This window comes from Juglans regia, chromosome 16 (genome assembly GCF_001411555.2).
Source record: "Juglans regia cultivar Chandler chromosome 16, Walnut 2.0, whole genome shotgun sequence".
NCBI lineage: Eukaryota > Viridiplantae > Streptophyta > Magnoliopsida > Fagales > Juglandaceae > Juglans > Juglans regia.
Genome location: NC_049916.1, coordinates 26,376,875 through 26,394,010, shown reverse-complemented (window position 1 = coordinate 26,394,010; position 17,136 = coordinate 26,376,875). Strand labels below are relative to the sequence as shown.

The 17,136-nt window shown below is 33.9% G+C and overlaps 3 protein-coding genes and 1 long non-coding RNA gene across 5 annotated transcripts; 3 read left to right on the top strand and 1 right to left on the bottom strand.

The window, feature by feature from the left end:
• Positions 1-342: 342 nt before the first annotated feature.
• LOC109002273 lies at positions 343-5,469 on the top strand. The gene is made up of 3 exons (XR_001997988.2): positions 343-437; positions 4,526-4,573; positions 5,303-5,469. It is a non-coding gene; the product is annotated as an uncharacterized LOC109002273 (long non-coding RNA).
• A 463-nt stretch (positions 5,470-5,932) lies between these two features.
• LOC109002283 (F-box protein At1g10780-like) lies at positions 5,933-8,578 on the top strand. Of its 2 annotated transcripts, none has more exons than XM_018979956.2 (4): positions 5,933-6,221; positions 6,961-7,705; positions 7,823-8,103; positions 8,195-8,578. In XM_018979956.2, exons 2-4 carry the CDS (start codon positions 6,964-6,966, stop codon positions 8,429-8,431), a joined length of 1,260 nt encoding a protein of 419 aa, XP_018835501.1. In that variant the 5' UTR covers positions 5,933-6,221; positions 6,961-6,963; the 3' UTR covers positions 8,432-8,578. The 2 variants fall into 2 exon arrangements, with proteins under 2 accessions (XP_018835501.1, XP_035542240.1); XM_035686347.1 differs by having other exon boundaries at positions 6,025-6,186.
• A 942-nt stretch (positions 8,579-9,520) lies between these two features.
• LOC109002284 (transmembrane emp24 domain-containing protein p24delta3-like) lies at positions 9,521-13,235 on the bottom strand. The gene is made up of 4 exons (XM_018979957.2): positions 12,864-13,235; positions 10,861-11,073; positions 9,884-9,960; positions 9,521-9,784 (listed from the first exon to the last, which is right to left on the bottom strand). The coding sequence occupies exons 1-4, from the start codon at positions 13,068-13,070 to the stop codon at positions 9,640-9,642; spliced, it is 642 nt and encodes a 213-aa protein (XP_018835502.1). The 5' UTR covers positions 13,071-13,235; the 3' UTR covers positions 9,521-9,639.
• A 2,514-nt stretch (positions 13,236-15,749) lies between these two features.
• LOC109002285 lies at positions 15,750-16,541 on the top strand. Its single transcript, XM_018979958.2, has one exon. It carries the CDS (start codon positions 15,785-15,787, stop codon positions 16,304-16,306), a length of 522 nt encoding a protein of 173 aa, XP_018835503.1. The 5' UTR covers positions 15,750-15,784; the 3' UTR covers positions 16,307-16,541.
• Positions 16,542-17,136: the final 595 nt, after the last annotated feature.

Here is a 17,136-nt window from a genome sequence, read left to right as displayed (position 1 = left end):
TCTAATATATAAAATATTTGACTATAGTATATTAAATGTATTACAAATATGAAATATATATAAATTTTAATTATCATTTAAAATAAAAACACATTGAAAAGAATTAAACTTGATTTAAATAGTAATGGGCCAAAGGGCAAACGGCTTCGTTTTCATCTATTTGAAAACCCTAAATCAGTAAATTTGAAATCATCTTCAATGCTTCATCTCCTTCGTGATTTCGCTTTTCGCCGCTCATCTCTCACTTCTCAGCACTCTGCTCTCGCGGCCTCGCCTCTCGCAGCTCGCTCTCTCCATCTCTCACTCTCTCATCGCTCACTCTCAACTCTCTCGCCTCTCACTCTCTCGTCTCTCAACCCTTTCGTCGTCACTCTCAATCTCTCTTCTCTCAACTCTCTCGGCCCCTGTCTCAGTCTCTTTGCCGATTTGCCCCCACGGTAAGTACTTTTTTATTTTTGAAATTACATATTAGCCTACTATGATTTGTGTGATTGGGTTTTGTGATATTGAGATTTTTGTGAATCTGTGATTGCCGATTTGATTGATTGGGTTTTGTGATATTATGGTAGGGTTTTTGAATCCGAAATTTATTATTGTGTTTATTATTGTCGATTGGGTTGATCAAGTCCTTGTTGGTTGATCGAACCGTGCCCATTTTGTGGCCTAGATCAGTGGATGCTTAACATGTATAGAAACCTAAGGAACCATGGGATTTTTCTATAATCTTGTATTTAAAATCTTGTATTTCTAGATTTTACAATCATTGCGAGTAAGCTTTTCTAAATATGATCATTTTTTCATTAATTATCTCTAAGGTAATATGTATAATGTTTGTCTAATTCAATGTAAGAGTGGGTTTATTCTTGGCACAAAAGTTAAAACTGATTTTTTTAAATCAGTTTTTTTTTTTTTTATAAACATTTTTAATGACAATCTGTGAAACTTACATTTAAAAAAAATCGGTAAAACCATAAGTACCAGTTTATAAGGGTAACTGGTGCGTAATCGGTTTTAAAAAATACAAAATCGGTACATACCGGTTTGGTCCTAGATTTTGTCCAAAACCGGACTGGACCGGACCAGACCAGTTACACCCAATATCAGATCCCATTTTATGGCTGAATGTAATGCCTTATGGAAGGCTATGTACTTATGTAACGAGTTGGGCTTCTATGAGGTTGATTTTGAAGGAGATGCAAATAGGTCATTGATGCTGTGAGGGCTAATATGAGAAATGAAGTACGGGATAGACATCTCATTGAAGATATCAAGAATATACTGCAACAGAGGAAGAAGTGGACCGTTGATTTTAGAAGAAGATAAGGAAATGAAGTGGCTCACTTGTTGTCAAAGTTAGGCTTAAAATTTGATGAAGAACAATGTTGGATAGAGGAACTTCCAACAACTATGTACAATTTGATTGTAAAGGAAAAAAATATAACACGTGAATAGTTGATGAAACGAAAACATAAATAGTTGAAATAAAAAAAAAGAACGTGGGTGACATCTTATGGGACAAACCTCCCTTTTTTATTTATTTTTCTTTTGTTCAGTGTGTCCTCGCTTGTAATAAGTTGGAATTTCATTGACAAAGACTTGTCACGGCTACAAAAATTTCATTCACTGTTGATACAATTTTGACTTAGGTCTCGTTTGGATAATGAGATGAGATGAGATGATTTTAAATAAAAATTAAAAATTGAATAAAATATTATTAAAATATTATTATTGTTTTGATATTTAGAAAATTTGAATTGTTTATTATATTTTGTGTGAAAATTTAAAAAAATTATAATAATGAGATGAGATAAAACTATTTATGTATCCAAATAGGACCTTTAATTGGCAAATGGGTCGCGCCAAGTCAAAAAATAGACTTATTTTCAAGACCTTGAAAGTTTCAATATGGCCTTATTGGGAATAAAACAATCATGGATTTGAAGGCTTCTAACTAACTTCCATGCTATTTGTTTATTTGAGCTAATATTCTAACTTGTCTTACCTATTTATCTCAAGCTAATACTACCTCATAATGAGTTTGTGAATGCTGAGCTAGGCCTCAGTCATTCTCTTTAGTTAGAGAATGTTGCAAGAATTTTGGAAAGAAATATAAAATAAACATACGGATATGTTAGTAAATTAATACTCCATGATTCATGTAGTATTCACATAGGTGGGAAAGTCAGTTAATTAACTCTCAACCACCGGTAGTTAATTAACTCATAAGAGAAGTTAATTAATCATCTAATCGGAAGACTTATTAAATGAGAGTTTTACTTATATTAGTTTTGGTGATATGTGTAAAAAGTGAATATACAAAAATAAAAACTTTTATTCTCTTTCTACAATTTCCTAGAACAATTATTTTAAATTTTTGATTTTACAGTGTATAATTATTTTAGAAGATTCTAGTAACCTCTTAAATTACGTAGAGATGCAATCATAACAATTTAATGAGGGATGTAAGATGAGTAAGGATCCGGACTTGTGGGATAGATAAAGGACCACAACAAAAATATGGTTCTTCTTTCAAAATAACAAATGTGCTATTTAAGTATCATTTGGATAATGAGTTGAGATGAAAGTTGAATAAAATATTGTTAGAATATTATTTTTTAATCTTATTATTGTTTTGAGATTTGAAAAAATTGAATTGTTTATTATATTTTGTGTGAGAATTTGATAAAATTATAATAATGAGATTAGATGAAATACTTTTTATATCCAAACGAGGCCTAAAAAGACAAGTAGTGATAGAACACAATTATTTTTACAAATGATTTTCATATTAAAAGAATGATACATTTACATCTACGTTTTACTAAAATGACCTCTACTTAAATAAGTGTGTAGAATAATTATAAAATATTGTTGTATCTTTTATCATTTTCCTTCAAAGATGCAAGATACCAATGATCGTTACTACATCCAACAAATCACCTAGAAATTCCTATTCATGATTAAAAAAAAAAAGTCCTATTCATTGTCTACCATCCTAAATACTTGATTTTAAATTCTATTTTTGAAGAAAGATTATGATTTTATTATTTAACTTCACAAACAGCAAGAATAATCAAATTTATAACTTTATTGCATTGAGACTACCCAAGAATAGAATCTACAAGGAGAACTAGTATCAAGATAAATACGAGTAAATATAATTTCATTTTTATAATGAGTCTCATTTTTTTTTTTTTTTAAGAATTGGAGCGTATACAAATCATCTTTCAAAAATTAAATATTAAGTTATTTTTTCTAGATTGGAGCATATAAGTTGAAGATAAAAAATAACTGGATTGGTCCTAAAAAAATATAAGATATACCTAGACTCCATTTGGATACAGAAACGGTTTCATCTCATCTCATTATTACAACTTTATTATATTCTCACACAAAATATAATAAACAATTCAACTTTTTCAAATCTAAAAACAATAATAATATTAAAAAATAATATTATAATAATATTTTATTCAACTTTCATATAAAATCATCTCATCTTATCTCACTATCCAAACAAGACCTTAATCTATGTCATCTATTAAGAGCATTGGCATTGGACTAGCTAAATGCCAATGCAAATCCATAATTTGGCTAGATGTGAGAAAAAACATCTACATTGGACTAGCCAATGCTCAACATATGAGTTATAGTAAATTAGAGGAACTCTCCATTGTTGGCGAGTTACTGTTCACACTCAATCTCATTATTTTATTCTTTTCATCAACGTCCCCCTCTCTATTTTCCTCGTTCTTTTTCTCTCTCTTCAGATCTGCAACCTCTCACAATCCTCTTCTCTCCCTCGTTCGGCCCTCTTCTCTTGCATGAACTGGTTGGATTCTTTTGTCTTCTTCCAGGCTAGGCCAAACGATAACTCTTCCTAGCTTTTCTCTCCCTCTTCTTTGTGCATTTTCTCTGAGTCTCTCCTATCCCTCTTCTCTCATTTTTTGCTCCGAGTCTTCTGTACTCTAAAAAATCTCTCATTTTCTCTTCAATAAGCAATTAAACGGAGTCGTCGTGGTGGCAAATCCGTCCTTCCTCTCTCGGTACATAGCTGTTCTTCCATTTTTCCTTCTTAGATACGCACATTAAAGCTCATTTTTTTCCTACCCTTATGTAAATTTTATTCACTGAAACTGAACTTCACCACCACCAATTTATTCTTTTGTTTGCTTTGTTTTGTCTATGATTTTCTTTGTGATAAATTTGTTTTTATGTTTTGGTTTAGATAGGTCCCTTTAATTATGTGATGTATGAAAATATGAGCGTCATTATCTGGAAATGATGCATTATCTATGTTTAATTCACAATGCTGAATGATGGATTAGTTATTTTCTTTTGGATTTGAAGGATTTTGTTCTTCTTGCGGTGCTCTCGAAAAGAAATTAAATTATGGGGCTCTCGAAAAGGTTGGACAGTGAAAAGATTAGACAAAAATTAAATTGAATTGTATGAATGGAATATCATGAAGCATAATATTTCATCTGTAACATCTAATTAAGATGATTTGTATTTGGTCCTGCAGATTAAATCAGTAGACAACCGTATCCTTCAAGAGCAGTTGCAGAATAAGGTCAACTTATCAAGAGAATTTAGTCTCAATTGATCATTTGACCTGTTTTGGATCAGAATGGCTAAATAGATTCAATTGTTTTGACTCCTGATGGTTTGGAACCTTTTAATTATCTTGCTACAATTGAAGTCACATTGATATATAGTTTTTTCCCATCTACATATTTGCAAGGGCTTGCATTTATAGAATTCATTCTGCCTTTGTTTGTTTGGACAAGAAATTGAGAATGAGAAACTTAAGTCGGACAAGTGCTTTTTAAGCTTCCAAATGAAAGTAACTCAAATCTGTTTTGTTTATCTTCTAAATCTTGAAAAGTGGACCAATTGAACTAAATACACTTTTCATGTAGTCTTTCCATTATGTCAACTAGCTTAAAGAAATCAAGAACTTCATTTCCTTCCATGCCAAAGATGTCATAAGCCATTTTAATCACGTTAGTTTGCTTTAAATAGCAAACCAGTTAAATAAGTGTTTGTCTTGTCCATATTATGTCTTTTATTTGCAAGTTTGTCATCAAATCTATATTTGTGATTCTACATGCAACAACGGTGCGAATTCTTTTATTACTTTGCCTTGTTTGTAATTGCCACAAAAGGTAAATTTTTAAGTTTTCAGATGCAGGAGCTTGGCTTGTTTTTACAGCAAGCTTGTGGAATAGTGTTATTTGTTTAAACTCACTAATATTTTAATGTCCTATTTCTAAACTGTCATATTGAATGAACTATGCAGTGACTAAGGTGGAGAAGAATGCATATTGTAATGGAGACTGTGGCAAGGGTGGTTATGTCTGTAGAGTCTGTTTCCAGTGGCAAGGGTGGTTGTTTTGTTCCTATACCAAAGATGTGTAGAATTCGAACTAAAGAATAAGAAGTTGGATGATGTGCATTTTATATATGATCTAGTGCTCGAAACCTTGATTTTTTCTTGTTATTTATATGGTTTCATTAGCTCAAATGAAAGTTGTTGTGCATGAAGTAGTACTGCATTCACTATTCAAATTATAAAGTTGTAATATGTAGGAAAAAATGAGTAAAGAGATGATTATTATACCTTTTTTTTTTCTTTTTGGTTTTGATTTATATGCATTATATTTATTAATTAATATATGAAATGTATTTGTAAAATATAAAAAAAAATTATAAAATATTATTAAAATATATAATATTATATTACTATTTTAACTTTAATATGGCTAGTTTGTGGATTCACCTAGCCAAAATTTAACCCTATAACCAAAACTTAAAATTCTAGTTAAATTTTAAACTTGACAATAGTTAAGCCATTGCTAACGCTAGGGAATACATCTAATAATTTTCTTTTTACCGATATAAATATTTTAGGGCGTGAGGGAGGGGGGATCTGTTTGAACGGTCAGAAAGTTCAAAAAGTTTTGAAAAATGAAGCGGGCCACTGGCCAGTTCGCCCCTTTTGCATGGGAGGGTTGCGGCCAGCCATATAAGGAGACGGAGTCAGCCACTCTGAGCCTTCTTCCCACTTCTTTTAAATTTTGAAATAAACCCCCAAACCCTCCATAAGCGCGCTCCTTCAAGCTCAGATCTTTAAATACTCTTTATCTCTCTCTCTCTCTCCAGCCTCTGTTCTTTCAAAGCCAGGTTATTCCTCCAAGCCCACATTCAATTTTGCAACTGTAAGCCATTTTGTCCCTCTTTTCGATATTCTTCCTGACCTTTTGGCACCGGAGTTTTGCTTTTCGTTTTTGCTTGTGTGTGTGTGTGTGTCATCTTCTTAAATCTAGTGCATCTTTCTTTGTAACATTTCAATTTGGTTACATACTGTGTATTCCATCTGGGTTCAGGCTGAAAGGATCTTAAGTATTCGAGCAAAACTAATTTCTCCTATGGGTTTTTGCTAAAATGCTCATCTTTCTCATTTTGGTTTCTCAAATTTAGTTCGGCTAATTTTCTGGTTTTCCTTTTTCATTATATTTATAAGATATGTATAGCATTTGATTTATTCTATTAGTTTGAAACATGTTTGTTACATTTTGTCAAAGAAAATCTGTTTCGTCGCCTAGAAACTTGAAGAAAAAATGAAATGAAAATGTGGCTTGGAGCCTTAAATTGTCTAAAAAAATCTGGCCTTGGTAGGATTGAATTTCTATCTTAAGTAGCGCATATAAGGCTCGGTCAAGTGAAATTTTAGTTACATTGGTCCCCAACATTGACAAGTCTAGAAATTACATTTTAGTTTTCCTTTCGTTGTATCTCAGGATTCCCAGAACAAACAACCCAATTAGAAACTGCCCTCAAATCCAATTATAGTTTGGGTTTGATTTCAATCATCGTCTTTGTGGCCATGTCTATATTTGCTCGTTCTATTCAATGATTTTGGTAATCGACACTAACCTGTTTGATTTGAATTCTCAGTGAATGGATTCTCTCCCGGATGCCATTGTTCAACAAATCTTATTGCACATCAACAATGCCAGGGATGTGGTAGCTTGCAACTCTGTATCTAAGCGGTGGAAAGACTCAATGCCTTACATTCGTAGCCTTTACTTCCCGCGGAACTCTTTTGACAATCATGCTGGCACGGACAAGCCTGACAACATTGTGTGGAAGATGATATCATCAATTGTTCAACTAGAGGAGCTTGTCGTGTATTGCCCATTTTCAGGTGCTGGCCTTGCTTCGTGGCTTTCACTCATAGGTCCATCCCTCCGGCATCTTGAGCTTCGAATGGATAACCTTATTGAACATCCTACCTGTTATGAGAGCCCCTCAAAATTGAGTTGCATTGATGCTGCAAAGAATTTGGAATCACTAAAACTTTGGGGAGTGTTAATGACCCATTCTCCCAAGTGGGATGTCTTCCAAAACCTTTGGAACCTTGAAATTGTTGGGGCAAGAATGGAGGATCCTGCATTAACTGATGCAATTCATGCATGTCCCAATCTGACCAACTTGTTGCTGCTTGGTTGTGAAGGGGTTAGGTCGGTTTCGATTGACTTGCCACATTTGCGGCAGTGTAAGCTGGATTTTTATGGCGTGGGTAACTGCTCGCTTTCTCTCACATCCCCCAAAATTGAAGTTCTTGAGGTTCAAGGTTGTAGTTGGATCAGGGTTCGTGAGACAAACCACTTGAAGAATCTTTCAATTGCAAATAATGCGGGTAACTATTTTGCAGACGTCTCTAATACGGACTACTCAGTTTTTTCATTTCAATTTTAGCCCAGAATTAAAGGGTGATGACTGCTGCTGACTTTTTTGTTCTGGTAAATACCTATAGGGAGAGTCTACATGGTAGACTTCGGAAAACTTGAGGCTCTTGAGTTCTTGTCCATCAGGGGAGTCCAGTGGTGTTGGGATGCCATAGGCAATATGCTTAAATGGGCAAGCGAGGTGAAGCATCTCTACATGAAGGTCGAATTCACTGGGGATTTTGAGGCCCTTCAACCCTTTCCAGAGATTGACTTTGTTGAATTTTTTAACGGTCACCCCAAACTGCAGAAGTTCGATGTCCACGGGGCCATGTTTGCTGCTCTTTGCCAGAAGAACAGCCTGAAATATGTGAGTTGATAATACCAAAATAGCTGTTATTTTTATGGTCAGGTTGAGGTTTCAAGACTTTCATAATTTAATTGGTATTTACATTTTACAGGTGGAATCAGGATTTGTAATTCCATGTCTGGAGGAGGTGGTGATCACGGTGCGATCGCCACTAAATGCTGAGCAGAAAATGAGCACTCTTGAATCCTTGTTGAAGTATGGGAAGAATTTGAAGACTCTGGTACTAAAAATTCTGCAGATGAAGAGCAGTCATAGCAGTGCAGATGATTTCTTTGATGAGATCTGCAGGTTTACATACATGAACCGCAAGATAGTTCGAATAGAATAAAGTTTGTTGGGGTCAATTCCTCTCTAATTTATGCATTTTAACTCAGATGACAAGAAATTGCTCTCTGATTACTTCTTGACTTCTGATCTAATTAGAACTTTGATCATTCTTTAACGATTTAATTCATAGCGTCGGTTGTTTTCTTAACTTCCTGTTTTGGGGTTATGGCTTTGTTGTTTCTCATCTTCTGAATAAGAAGAGCAAACCAGCTTTTGACTTAATTCTGGGCAATGCATTCACCAAACGCTGGATTCTTTATATTAATAAGCTTTCTTTCCCCAAATTCATTTTCATGGGCATGTTCATGCTGGCAGTTCATAAAAGAGTAAAGCTACATAGCAGTTTACTGTAGCACATCGGTCTTAGCACACTTGAGCTGGCTTTTTTTTTCCTCTACACATTTGAGCAGCTCATTGTACCACATCATACGTGGCACATCAGCCGGTCCACACGTTAGGTGTGCTGCAGCCGGCTTATATAAAGATTTAGGTTGTGTTTGGATGTTGAAGTAAATTGAGTTGAGTTGAGTTGAGATGATAAAATATTGTTAGAATATTATTTTTTAATATTATTATTATTTTGAGATTTGAAAAAGTTGAATTGTTTATTATATTTTGTATTGAGATTTGAAAAAGTTGTAATGATGAATTGAGATTAGTTTGGTAACCAAACTCACCCTTATTCTTCATAAAACGAACCATAAAGCTCCCCTCATGAGTTCTAAGATTTAAGTGAACACTGCTAATGCCATTGCACAGTGTTCCAATTTGGCAATTGCTACTAAAATCTTGTTTGGTTATGTAGTTCATATAAAATGAAATATTTTATTAAAAATTAAATAAAATATTATTAAAATATAATTTTTATTTTGAGATTTAAAAAAATTAAATTATTTATTATATTTTGTATAGAAATTTGAAAAAATTGTAATGATGAGATGAGATATTTTTGTATATCAAAACCGGGTCTAAATTGAGTAAATATTAGCTGCGAGCTCTTCATGGAGTTTGAGGGCTTTGTTAACAAATTAGGGGATGAAGGATAGAACACTAATGCATATCAAAAACTGGACGGCTGGAGACTAGTAAGTAGTGATGATATCAAAATTTTCCTACTGCAATATATAAGTGAAAATGTTGATAAAAACAAGGGGGGGAAAGTTATTGAATCTCTCCTTTCATCCAGAAACAGAATTAAATTAGCAAAATCTAGATGAGCTTCTTCTTATGAAAGAACCGCTTCAAGTGCCATAACTGCAGAGCCGAAACTGCAATGCAGACACCCAACGACATGGTACTAAACCACGCCACCCTGGCATTTGTTTTTTCACTCACAGTCCTCATCTCCGCCTCTCTATGAAGTAGATCCCGGAAAAGAAGAGATATGCACATTAGAATAACTTTTGACACGCTTAAAATTTCAAGGCATCCCAACAATGAATGTAAAAATTACCTGCCCTTGAGATAGAGTAAATTTTCATGAATTGCCTCCACTGCTCCTTCGAGTTTCCTCAGCTCAAGCTCAACACCCTACAAATGGGCAATGCAGGGAGATAAAAATCAGGAATCAAGACAAGTGAAAAAGAACATTCTAAGCAGGAAAGTACGAGAAACTTTTTGGATTCTGATATCCTCTTCCAAGTTTATATCCTTATTTTCATACTAAATGCTACAACCTCTCTCCTTTTCACTATTTCTTTATTTTTTCTTTCTTGATCGGAAAAGAGTTGAACCTCAAACCTATGCAAATATCCCCCCCCCCCCCCTCCATAGGCCAAAAATTTTTTTTCCCCTTCACTCATTGTAATTGTTATTGCTACATTCCCATCTTGTCCGTATATCAGATAAGAAGTTACATATTCCAATCTCATATAGGACAACCTTTAGCACATGTCAGAAGTTCCCAAAACATAAAAAGTAATGTTAAAGCATTGAGTCTGTAATTAGGTGTTTTCTTTTGTTCACTCTCTATGTACTTGTGCCCTATTTCATCCTCTTCAATAAAGTTACTTTTACTCTTCAAAACATTATTGTGGTTTGAAAAGAAAAGATTAATATTATAATATATTCTCTCATTCTTTTTCTAACTTGTTGAGAGTTTTGAGTACAAGTTGAAAGTAGAGATTTTATAAGCTTATACATCAACCTCCAATTTATTTCCATTAGCTTCAGCCCTCAGCAACAACCATTAAAACTATGTACAAAAAAGGTTGCATTCAAACTCACAAGTAATCAACTATCTTCTGCAGCTTTTAAGGCACTTTCAATTATGACTACGGTTTCAGACACAGAGTTACAATAACCTTTAGAAAAAAATGGCACTTAATTCATTATTTGAGGTCAGCAAAGAGAACCTTAAAGAAGCTTTTTTTTTTTTTTTTTGGTTAAGTAAAATGAGAACCTGAAAGAAACTACTAAGAAAGTGCTCACCTCAATCTTCTCCTTTTTTGCAACTGATTCCCAATCTTTTGCCGCAATTCCAGTTCTCCAGTCAAGGTTTACGCTAACATCTCCACCTCCTGGTTTAGAACCATCTACCCAAAAACACACCAGATAGTTGCCAGCCTCATGAGTTGTGAAAGCAAACTGTCCATGTGTCGCATTCTCCTTATGATGAAGATTATTTCCATATGGAGATGTCACCTAAGGTGCCATTAAATATATTTAAGTTGCAACCAATTGACGTAAATAAGAACAATAATTAGTTGCAATGCCTTTTTTGTCTAGATTAAAAAAGAGAATCCTATACGAGAGAAATTTATAGCTCAGATACAACAGAAGTTTGCTCAATAAATCCCTCCTCAAAACTCCATGTAATAATGCTGGTTAATTCCCAGATTATTTTAGTGATGCCAATTTTGCCAAAGAATATTTCACTCATCTTTCGCCAAGGAAAAGTATCAACAAGAATATAAACAATCAGAAAGTTCCCAGAGACATAATCTGTCTCAGATAGCCTTTTGTATCATAAGTCCCCCAAAGAGGGGGGCAGGTTGTCTTATTGAGCAATTCTGCCTATTCTGCCACTTGCAAACTAAATTTATAGGTGTTTAACATCCTCCCAGGGCCATTCCAATCTCAGATCACCTATTCTAATCTCAGATCACCAGGCATGCGGGCTCAAGTGGCAATAGAACTAACTGAATTCCAACATGCCTTGGGTTGTAAGTTGGAAAAGAGTTGACAGAATCCCAACTCTTGAATGTATCCTTACATTTAAGTTTTCTGACCACAATAACCAAATCTCACGTTCTTCTAGTTTTAGAAGGGAGGTGGACAAATACTGACATTGGCATAAGAGCAACCACGAGAGACGCTTGAAAATGATTCTCGGACAAGTTATGTCTTTATGAGTTTTACCTTTAGACGCAATAAGCTATATAAGGGTTTTTTTTATAGGTAATCAAGAAGTTTTATTCATAAGAAAAGAAGGTATAGCCCAAGTACATAGAATGTATACATGACAAGTACCTAACTAGAGTTTACAACCGAAAGTAGAAATTAAAATCAACGACCCCCGCCCCCCCCCCCCGGGAAAAAAACAATAAGAATGAGGTTTTTAAAAAGATAACTTCAAGTCATTAATTGTCCTCTGGCAATCCTCGAAAACAAACTTAGATTGTGAACTTAATCGAAAATGTAACTAATCATAATAACTTTTGACCAAAATAAATTTTGCATTTGATGTCATGCCATTCAACCTATACTAAGTCGTGTTATAAACAGTATATGACAATGGAAACTGATTACCCAATTAAGAGAGAGAGAGGTTCCATGATTGTGAATCTTGCGCCATCAGTTTATGGAAAGCCATCATAGAATGCTAAAAATCGCAGGTAATAGCATAACAGTGATCTAATTTATCATATGCAAGTTACCGATCAAAAAAAATTTATCATATGCAAGTCCTATTCTTTGATGAATAAGTCCTAAAGAGTTAAATAAGAGATGCAGAAGATAATTTCGGTGACCACTCCGGAGATGTGATCGTTCACGAAATGAAACATCTCAATGAAGAAAAATTCGACATGCTTAAATTACATGCTGATGTACATTAACTTATGATGTATTCTCCTCGCTTACACAATGAGTTATCAACTAGTGGCAAAGAAGTTTGAAACGATAATTAAACAAACTACAACTAGGGTCTAGCTGATGATGAAAAATTAGCGGAAAATTAAACAAAATATAAGAGTCACGACTCCAATATGTTTCCATTAAATTTACATACACAAAATTAAAAAATCTCCTTTCTTAGGATCAAAATAACTATTAGAGATCAGACTTTGGAGATTCTAAAATTGTTTTCCTCACTTTTCTTAGCAGCCAAACGAAGGAATGACATGCACGAAACGTACTAACCGTAACCCTAATTGATCCGTACTCGATCATGATTGAACCGAGGAAAAATGAAGGCAGGAGTGAAATCTGACCTTGGCGGAGATGGTGGGGATGGGATGTGAGGGATCGTCGGAGATGACAACGTAGTCGCCCAAAACGACGACATTGTTCTGGATTTCCTCGGAAACGCACTTGGTAGTGGCGGTCGGTACTGTCAGCCAAATCGCCTGGCCCTTCCGTACGACGTCGCTTGCGAGGAAACATAGGACTAACAACAACAACACCACCTCCCCGCGCATCTTAGCACACTCTCTTTCTAAAATGCTTCCCTTTTCCTAAAATTCTCTCTGACGTATGGAAATTTCAGAATTTCGTTTTTCTCAGGCCGCAGTGTTTCCAAGAAGAAATATATTTCCTGTATTTCAAATTTTTGGGCTTGAATCTTTTTTGATCAGGTAAGTTTGGGCTGAGGAGGAAGAACTGAACAACTCTTGGGTTGCACTTCCCTTCGAATGGTACCATCCAAAATAATATATTGTTCTTTTAAGTTATTAAAATTTTAACATTTTACACTACAATTTAATTATGACTATTGAGATAAATAAATTAAAATTAATAATGTGTTTTTTTTTAAATAAATAAATAAATAATGGTGTACAATATTGACAGATAAATTTTGATAAAAATAACTTACAGTAATAAAAATGTATTTGTTTAAGGCCATAAAGGCTTTAATCACAAATTGATTTTGTCAAAATAAATTTATAAATTGACGTGATTTTATGTAATATGTTAAATTTTAAAATTATTTTTATTATAAAATAAATCTAATCTATCACAAGAATGTACATTAATTTATGAAATATATTTATTATTGTAGCTCTTCTCTTCTTGTTTTATATATATGATAAAATGTAAAACAACAAAGGGGTAGGTCTTAACTCTTCATAATCAACTCGTTAAGAACTATCAAGGTGGTAGCTCAGTTGATACAAGTTGGTATTCCATGGCTTAAGGTTAGGAGTTCGAGTCAGAACATAAGTTGAAACTACTTGTGATAGTAAAACCTGACCTTTGGGTCATGTGGATGGGCTTTGGACCAGTTGAATACTTTGAGGGTATTATGGTAACTAGGGGTGAAAACCGACCCATTCGGTTTGATTTTTGGACAAAACCAACGCTGACCGATGCTTAATTTTTGGAGGAGAAAACCTGTTGAAACTAGTCGACAGGGAGGAGAAACATCGGTCGAAAACGATGCTTCATTTTTCTAGCGGTCAGCGTTGAAGAAATGAAGAGAGTAGAGAGAAATAGAGAGGATGAGAACTGGAAAGACGACTTGAGAAAGAAGACGCGATGAAGAAGACAACTTTATTTCGAAACGTTAAACCAAACGGCGTAAACGGCTTCATTCTACTTAATTTTTTTTAATACATTATGAATTAAACGACATCATTTGGTTTACGATGTCATTTTAGTTGTGTTTAAAACATAACTATAAACTTAAAACAATATCGTTCTACTTAAACTTAAGTGGAATAGCGTCGTTTTGACTCTTGATTACAGAATATATAAAAATAATAATTTTTTTAGTCGGCTGGTTCAGCAATTTGAACCAACGCCGAATTGGCCGATATTAGTTTTCTCTATTTGCTGCCGCATGCCGATCAGTTCTTCATCGATTTCGGCCGAATTTGAGCTCTAGTGATCCGTCTAAGTCGGTCTAGGTTGGTTTCTCTATCTGTTGTACAGCCCTAATGGTAACAAACTTGCCCTTGGAGTAGTAGATATTACTCAAATCGAACATTACACAACGGAGATGAACTCCAATAGTCAAGTCCAGGAAGTGTTGTTACACTAATTGCCCCCTCTTCCCCTTTTGCTAAAGGCAAAAAAAAAAAACTTGTTTAGATTAAAAACATTATATCCTTATATATGAATTATTTATCATTTTTATTAATGTTATATATAATCATACATTGTACAAGTTTTATAAAGCTTATTGGGGAAAAGTGAATTTTGTATGTGAGTTCAAATTGTGGGTGCCCACTATTTAGGTCTCGTTTGTATTTGTAATCCATCTCAACCCACTTTAACTCATTTCATCTCATTATTATAATTTTTTTAAATTTTTACACAAAATATAATAAATAATTTAACTTTTTCAAATTTTAAAATAATTTTTTTAATTTTCACACAAAATAAAATAAATAATTTAATTTTTATTCTACTATTAACAAATAATCTTAATCTATTTTAATTTATCTCTAAATTTAAACCACTCTTTAATATTTTTGAAGAGAAAAGATGGTATCACATCTCCGGTGCTCTCCCAAAAGGTTTATCTCTCTTCAAATTTCAAAAGGACAACAGTGGACAATGGACCCCAAATTGATTGAGATGATAACGTAGGGAAAAAAGCTGTCCTCCACATCTCTTATCCCCGGAGGCATCCTCGTGCCCCCAAAGCGAGTCGGATAAAATGCTTATTCCTTCTTCGTTTTTCCACTGAAATAAAGGAGAGCCGAGAATTCCAACGGCACCTACTAAAATTTAGGTTATGTTTGGACGTTAAAGTGAGTTGAGTTGAGTTGAGTTGAGATGATAAAATATTATTAGAATATTATTTTTTAATATTATTATTATTTTAGAATTTGAAAAAGTTGAATTATTTATTATATTTTGTGTTGAGATTTGAAAAAATTGTAATGATGAGTTGAGATGAGTTGAGAGTAGTTTAAGTTCTAAACGCACCAATACTGGATATAATTATCAATTATATAAATATAGTATATTTAAAAATAAAATAAAATTAATTATTAAAAAATTAATTTTTTTTCATATAAGTATCATTTATTTAATTTTTTTAAAAAAATAATATGTAATTTTATACTACAAATATCCTTTTTCAAATTTAATATCAAGCATAGTAAGTATTTCTCAGGTGATTTATATATTTTTCTAAAAGTTTTTTAGTGTGGCTAGCGTACTTTTTCAAGGACAAAAAATACCCATGCTTTATATGATTCGCCTACAACCCAGCTTTTTCATCACTGAAGCTAGATCTGCACAATTCACACCCACAAGAAAGATGGAAGCTCTCCTCTACCAATTCACCCTCCTCTCAGATCTAGCCTTGCAAGACAAGAGCTTTGATCCATCCAACATTGAAGACCTCATGAAGCTCTTCGAGATCGAAGCATACAAGTCATGGGCAGCCATGGAGCAAGAACAGCGAAAGGAAGTTGAAGAGGCCGAGACCGAGTTGCAACAAGCCGAGGACTACCTTGACTCGGTTTTGGAGAGCGCCATGGACGAGTTTAGACGCTTCGAGGCGGAACTCGAAAACAGGTCAAAGGCTGAGCTGAAAAGCTTGGTGGAAACTGGCGAGAATGCGAGAAAGATGGGGAACTTGATGGAAAAGGCTGCAACTGTTGCTTCCAAAAGGTATATGGAGGCCGCACTGAATTCTGCAACTGCTTCCATGAAATCAGCTTGGAAGGGACTTTCATCCAAAAAGGTTCATCCTTCTTAAAAAGGGAAAAAAATTGCCTTCAACATCATCATAAAGATAAGATCAAAATGGGATATTTCTCTTTCTATTTCCTTGTTCTGTTTTGAGCTATAATATTTAGTGACATGGGAAAAACTAATGCCATGAGATTCTGAAAATTTGGGATACCAACAATTAAGGCAACTTAAAAAATGATACCATGTTGAATGCTAAGTTTCGAAATTTCTGCCAAACAGATATGTAAGTTTCGCCATTATTATTAGTGTGATTTCTCGTATATGGTAAAAATAAGGATAATATTGTTTAAAAATGAAAATTTTTTACTTTTTATAAGATTTCAATAGAATTTCAATTATATCCTTGATTAGTTATTTTGAATTATATCCTTGATTAGATATTTTGAAGTATAGGCTACGTACAATTAGTTTCTCTCTATGCAGTAAACTAGCAAACAACCAAGTTAATAATCTGAAGTAGAAGAAATGAACATAATTTGTGAAAAAAGGGCACAAACTTAGATGATTCAAACATGCAGATGCAGTCTCCATTTTCAGAAACTATGCCCACAAAAAGTCTCACTGAATTGTAACACTTTTGATAGAGTAATTCAACAATTATAATGCTCGAAATTTGACTGGGAATTGCAACTTGAAAACAGCTATTATCCATCAGATTCTTATCTTTTAAATTACAACAGTGATATTCCAAGACACTACTGTCTAGTACTGACATATAAAAAAGAAAGGTATATATTCTTGGGCTTATCTTTCCCTCCTCCCTTCTTGGAATCTGGCTATGGTGTGACAATAATTCGGCTATCCATGTCTTAAGCAGGGGGAAAATGTATTTGC

What these genes read in the sequence shown, in the direction of transcription:
- LOC109002283 (XM_018979956.2), top strand. Translation starts at nt 6,964, where the DNA reads ATGGATTCTCTCCCGGATGCCATTGTTCAACAAATCTTATTGCACATC. An exon ending in TTCAATTGCAAATAATGCGG is followed by an intron (nt 7,706 to 7,822) that starts GTAACTATTTTG and finishes AAATACCTATAG; the next exon opens with GGAGAGTCTACATGGTAGAC. An exon ending in AGAAGAACAGCCTGAAATAT is followed by an intron (nt 8,104 to 8,194) that starts GTGAGTTGATAA and finishes TACATTTTACAG; the next exon opens with GTGGAATCAGGATTTGTAAT.
- LOC109002284 (XM_018979957.2), bottom strand. Translation starts at nt 13,070, where the DNA reads ATGCGCGGGGAGGTGGTGTTGTTGTTGTTAGTCCTATGTTTCCTCGCA. An exon ending in TCCCCACCATCTCCGCCAAG is followed by an intron (nt 11,074 to 12,863) that starts GTCAGATTTCAC and finishes ATGGCACCTTAG; the next exon opens with GTGACATCTCCATATGGAAA. An exon ending in CAAAAAAGGAGAAGATTGAG is followed by an intron (nt 9,961 to 10,860) that starts GTGAGCACTTTC and finishes GCCCATTTGTAG; the next exon opens with GGTGTTGAGCTTGAGCTGAG.
- LOC109002285 (XM_018979958.2), top strand. Translation starts at nt 15,785, where the DNA reads ATGCTTTATATGATTCGCCTACAACCCAGCTTTTTCATCACTGAAGCT.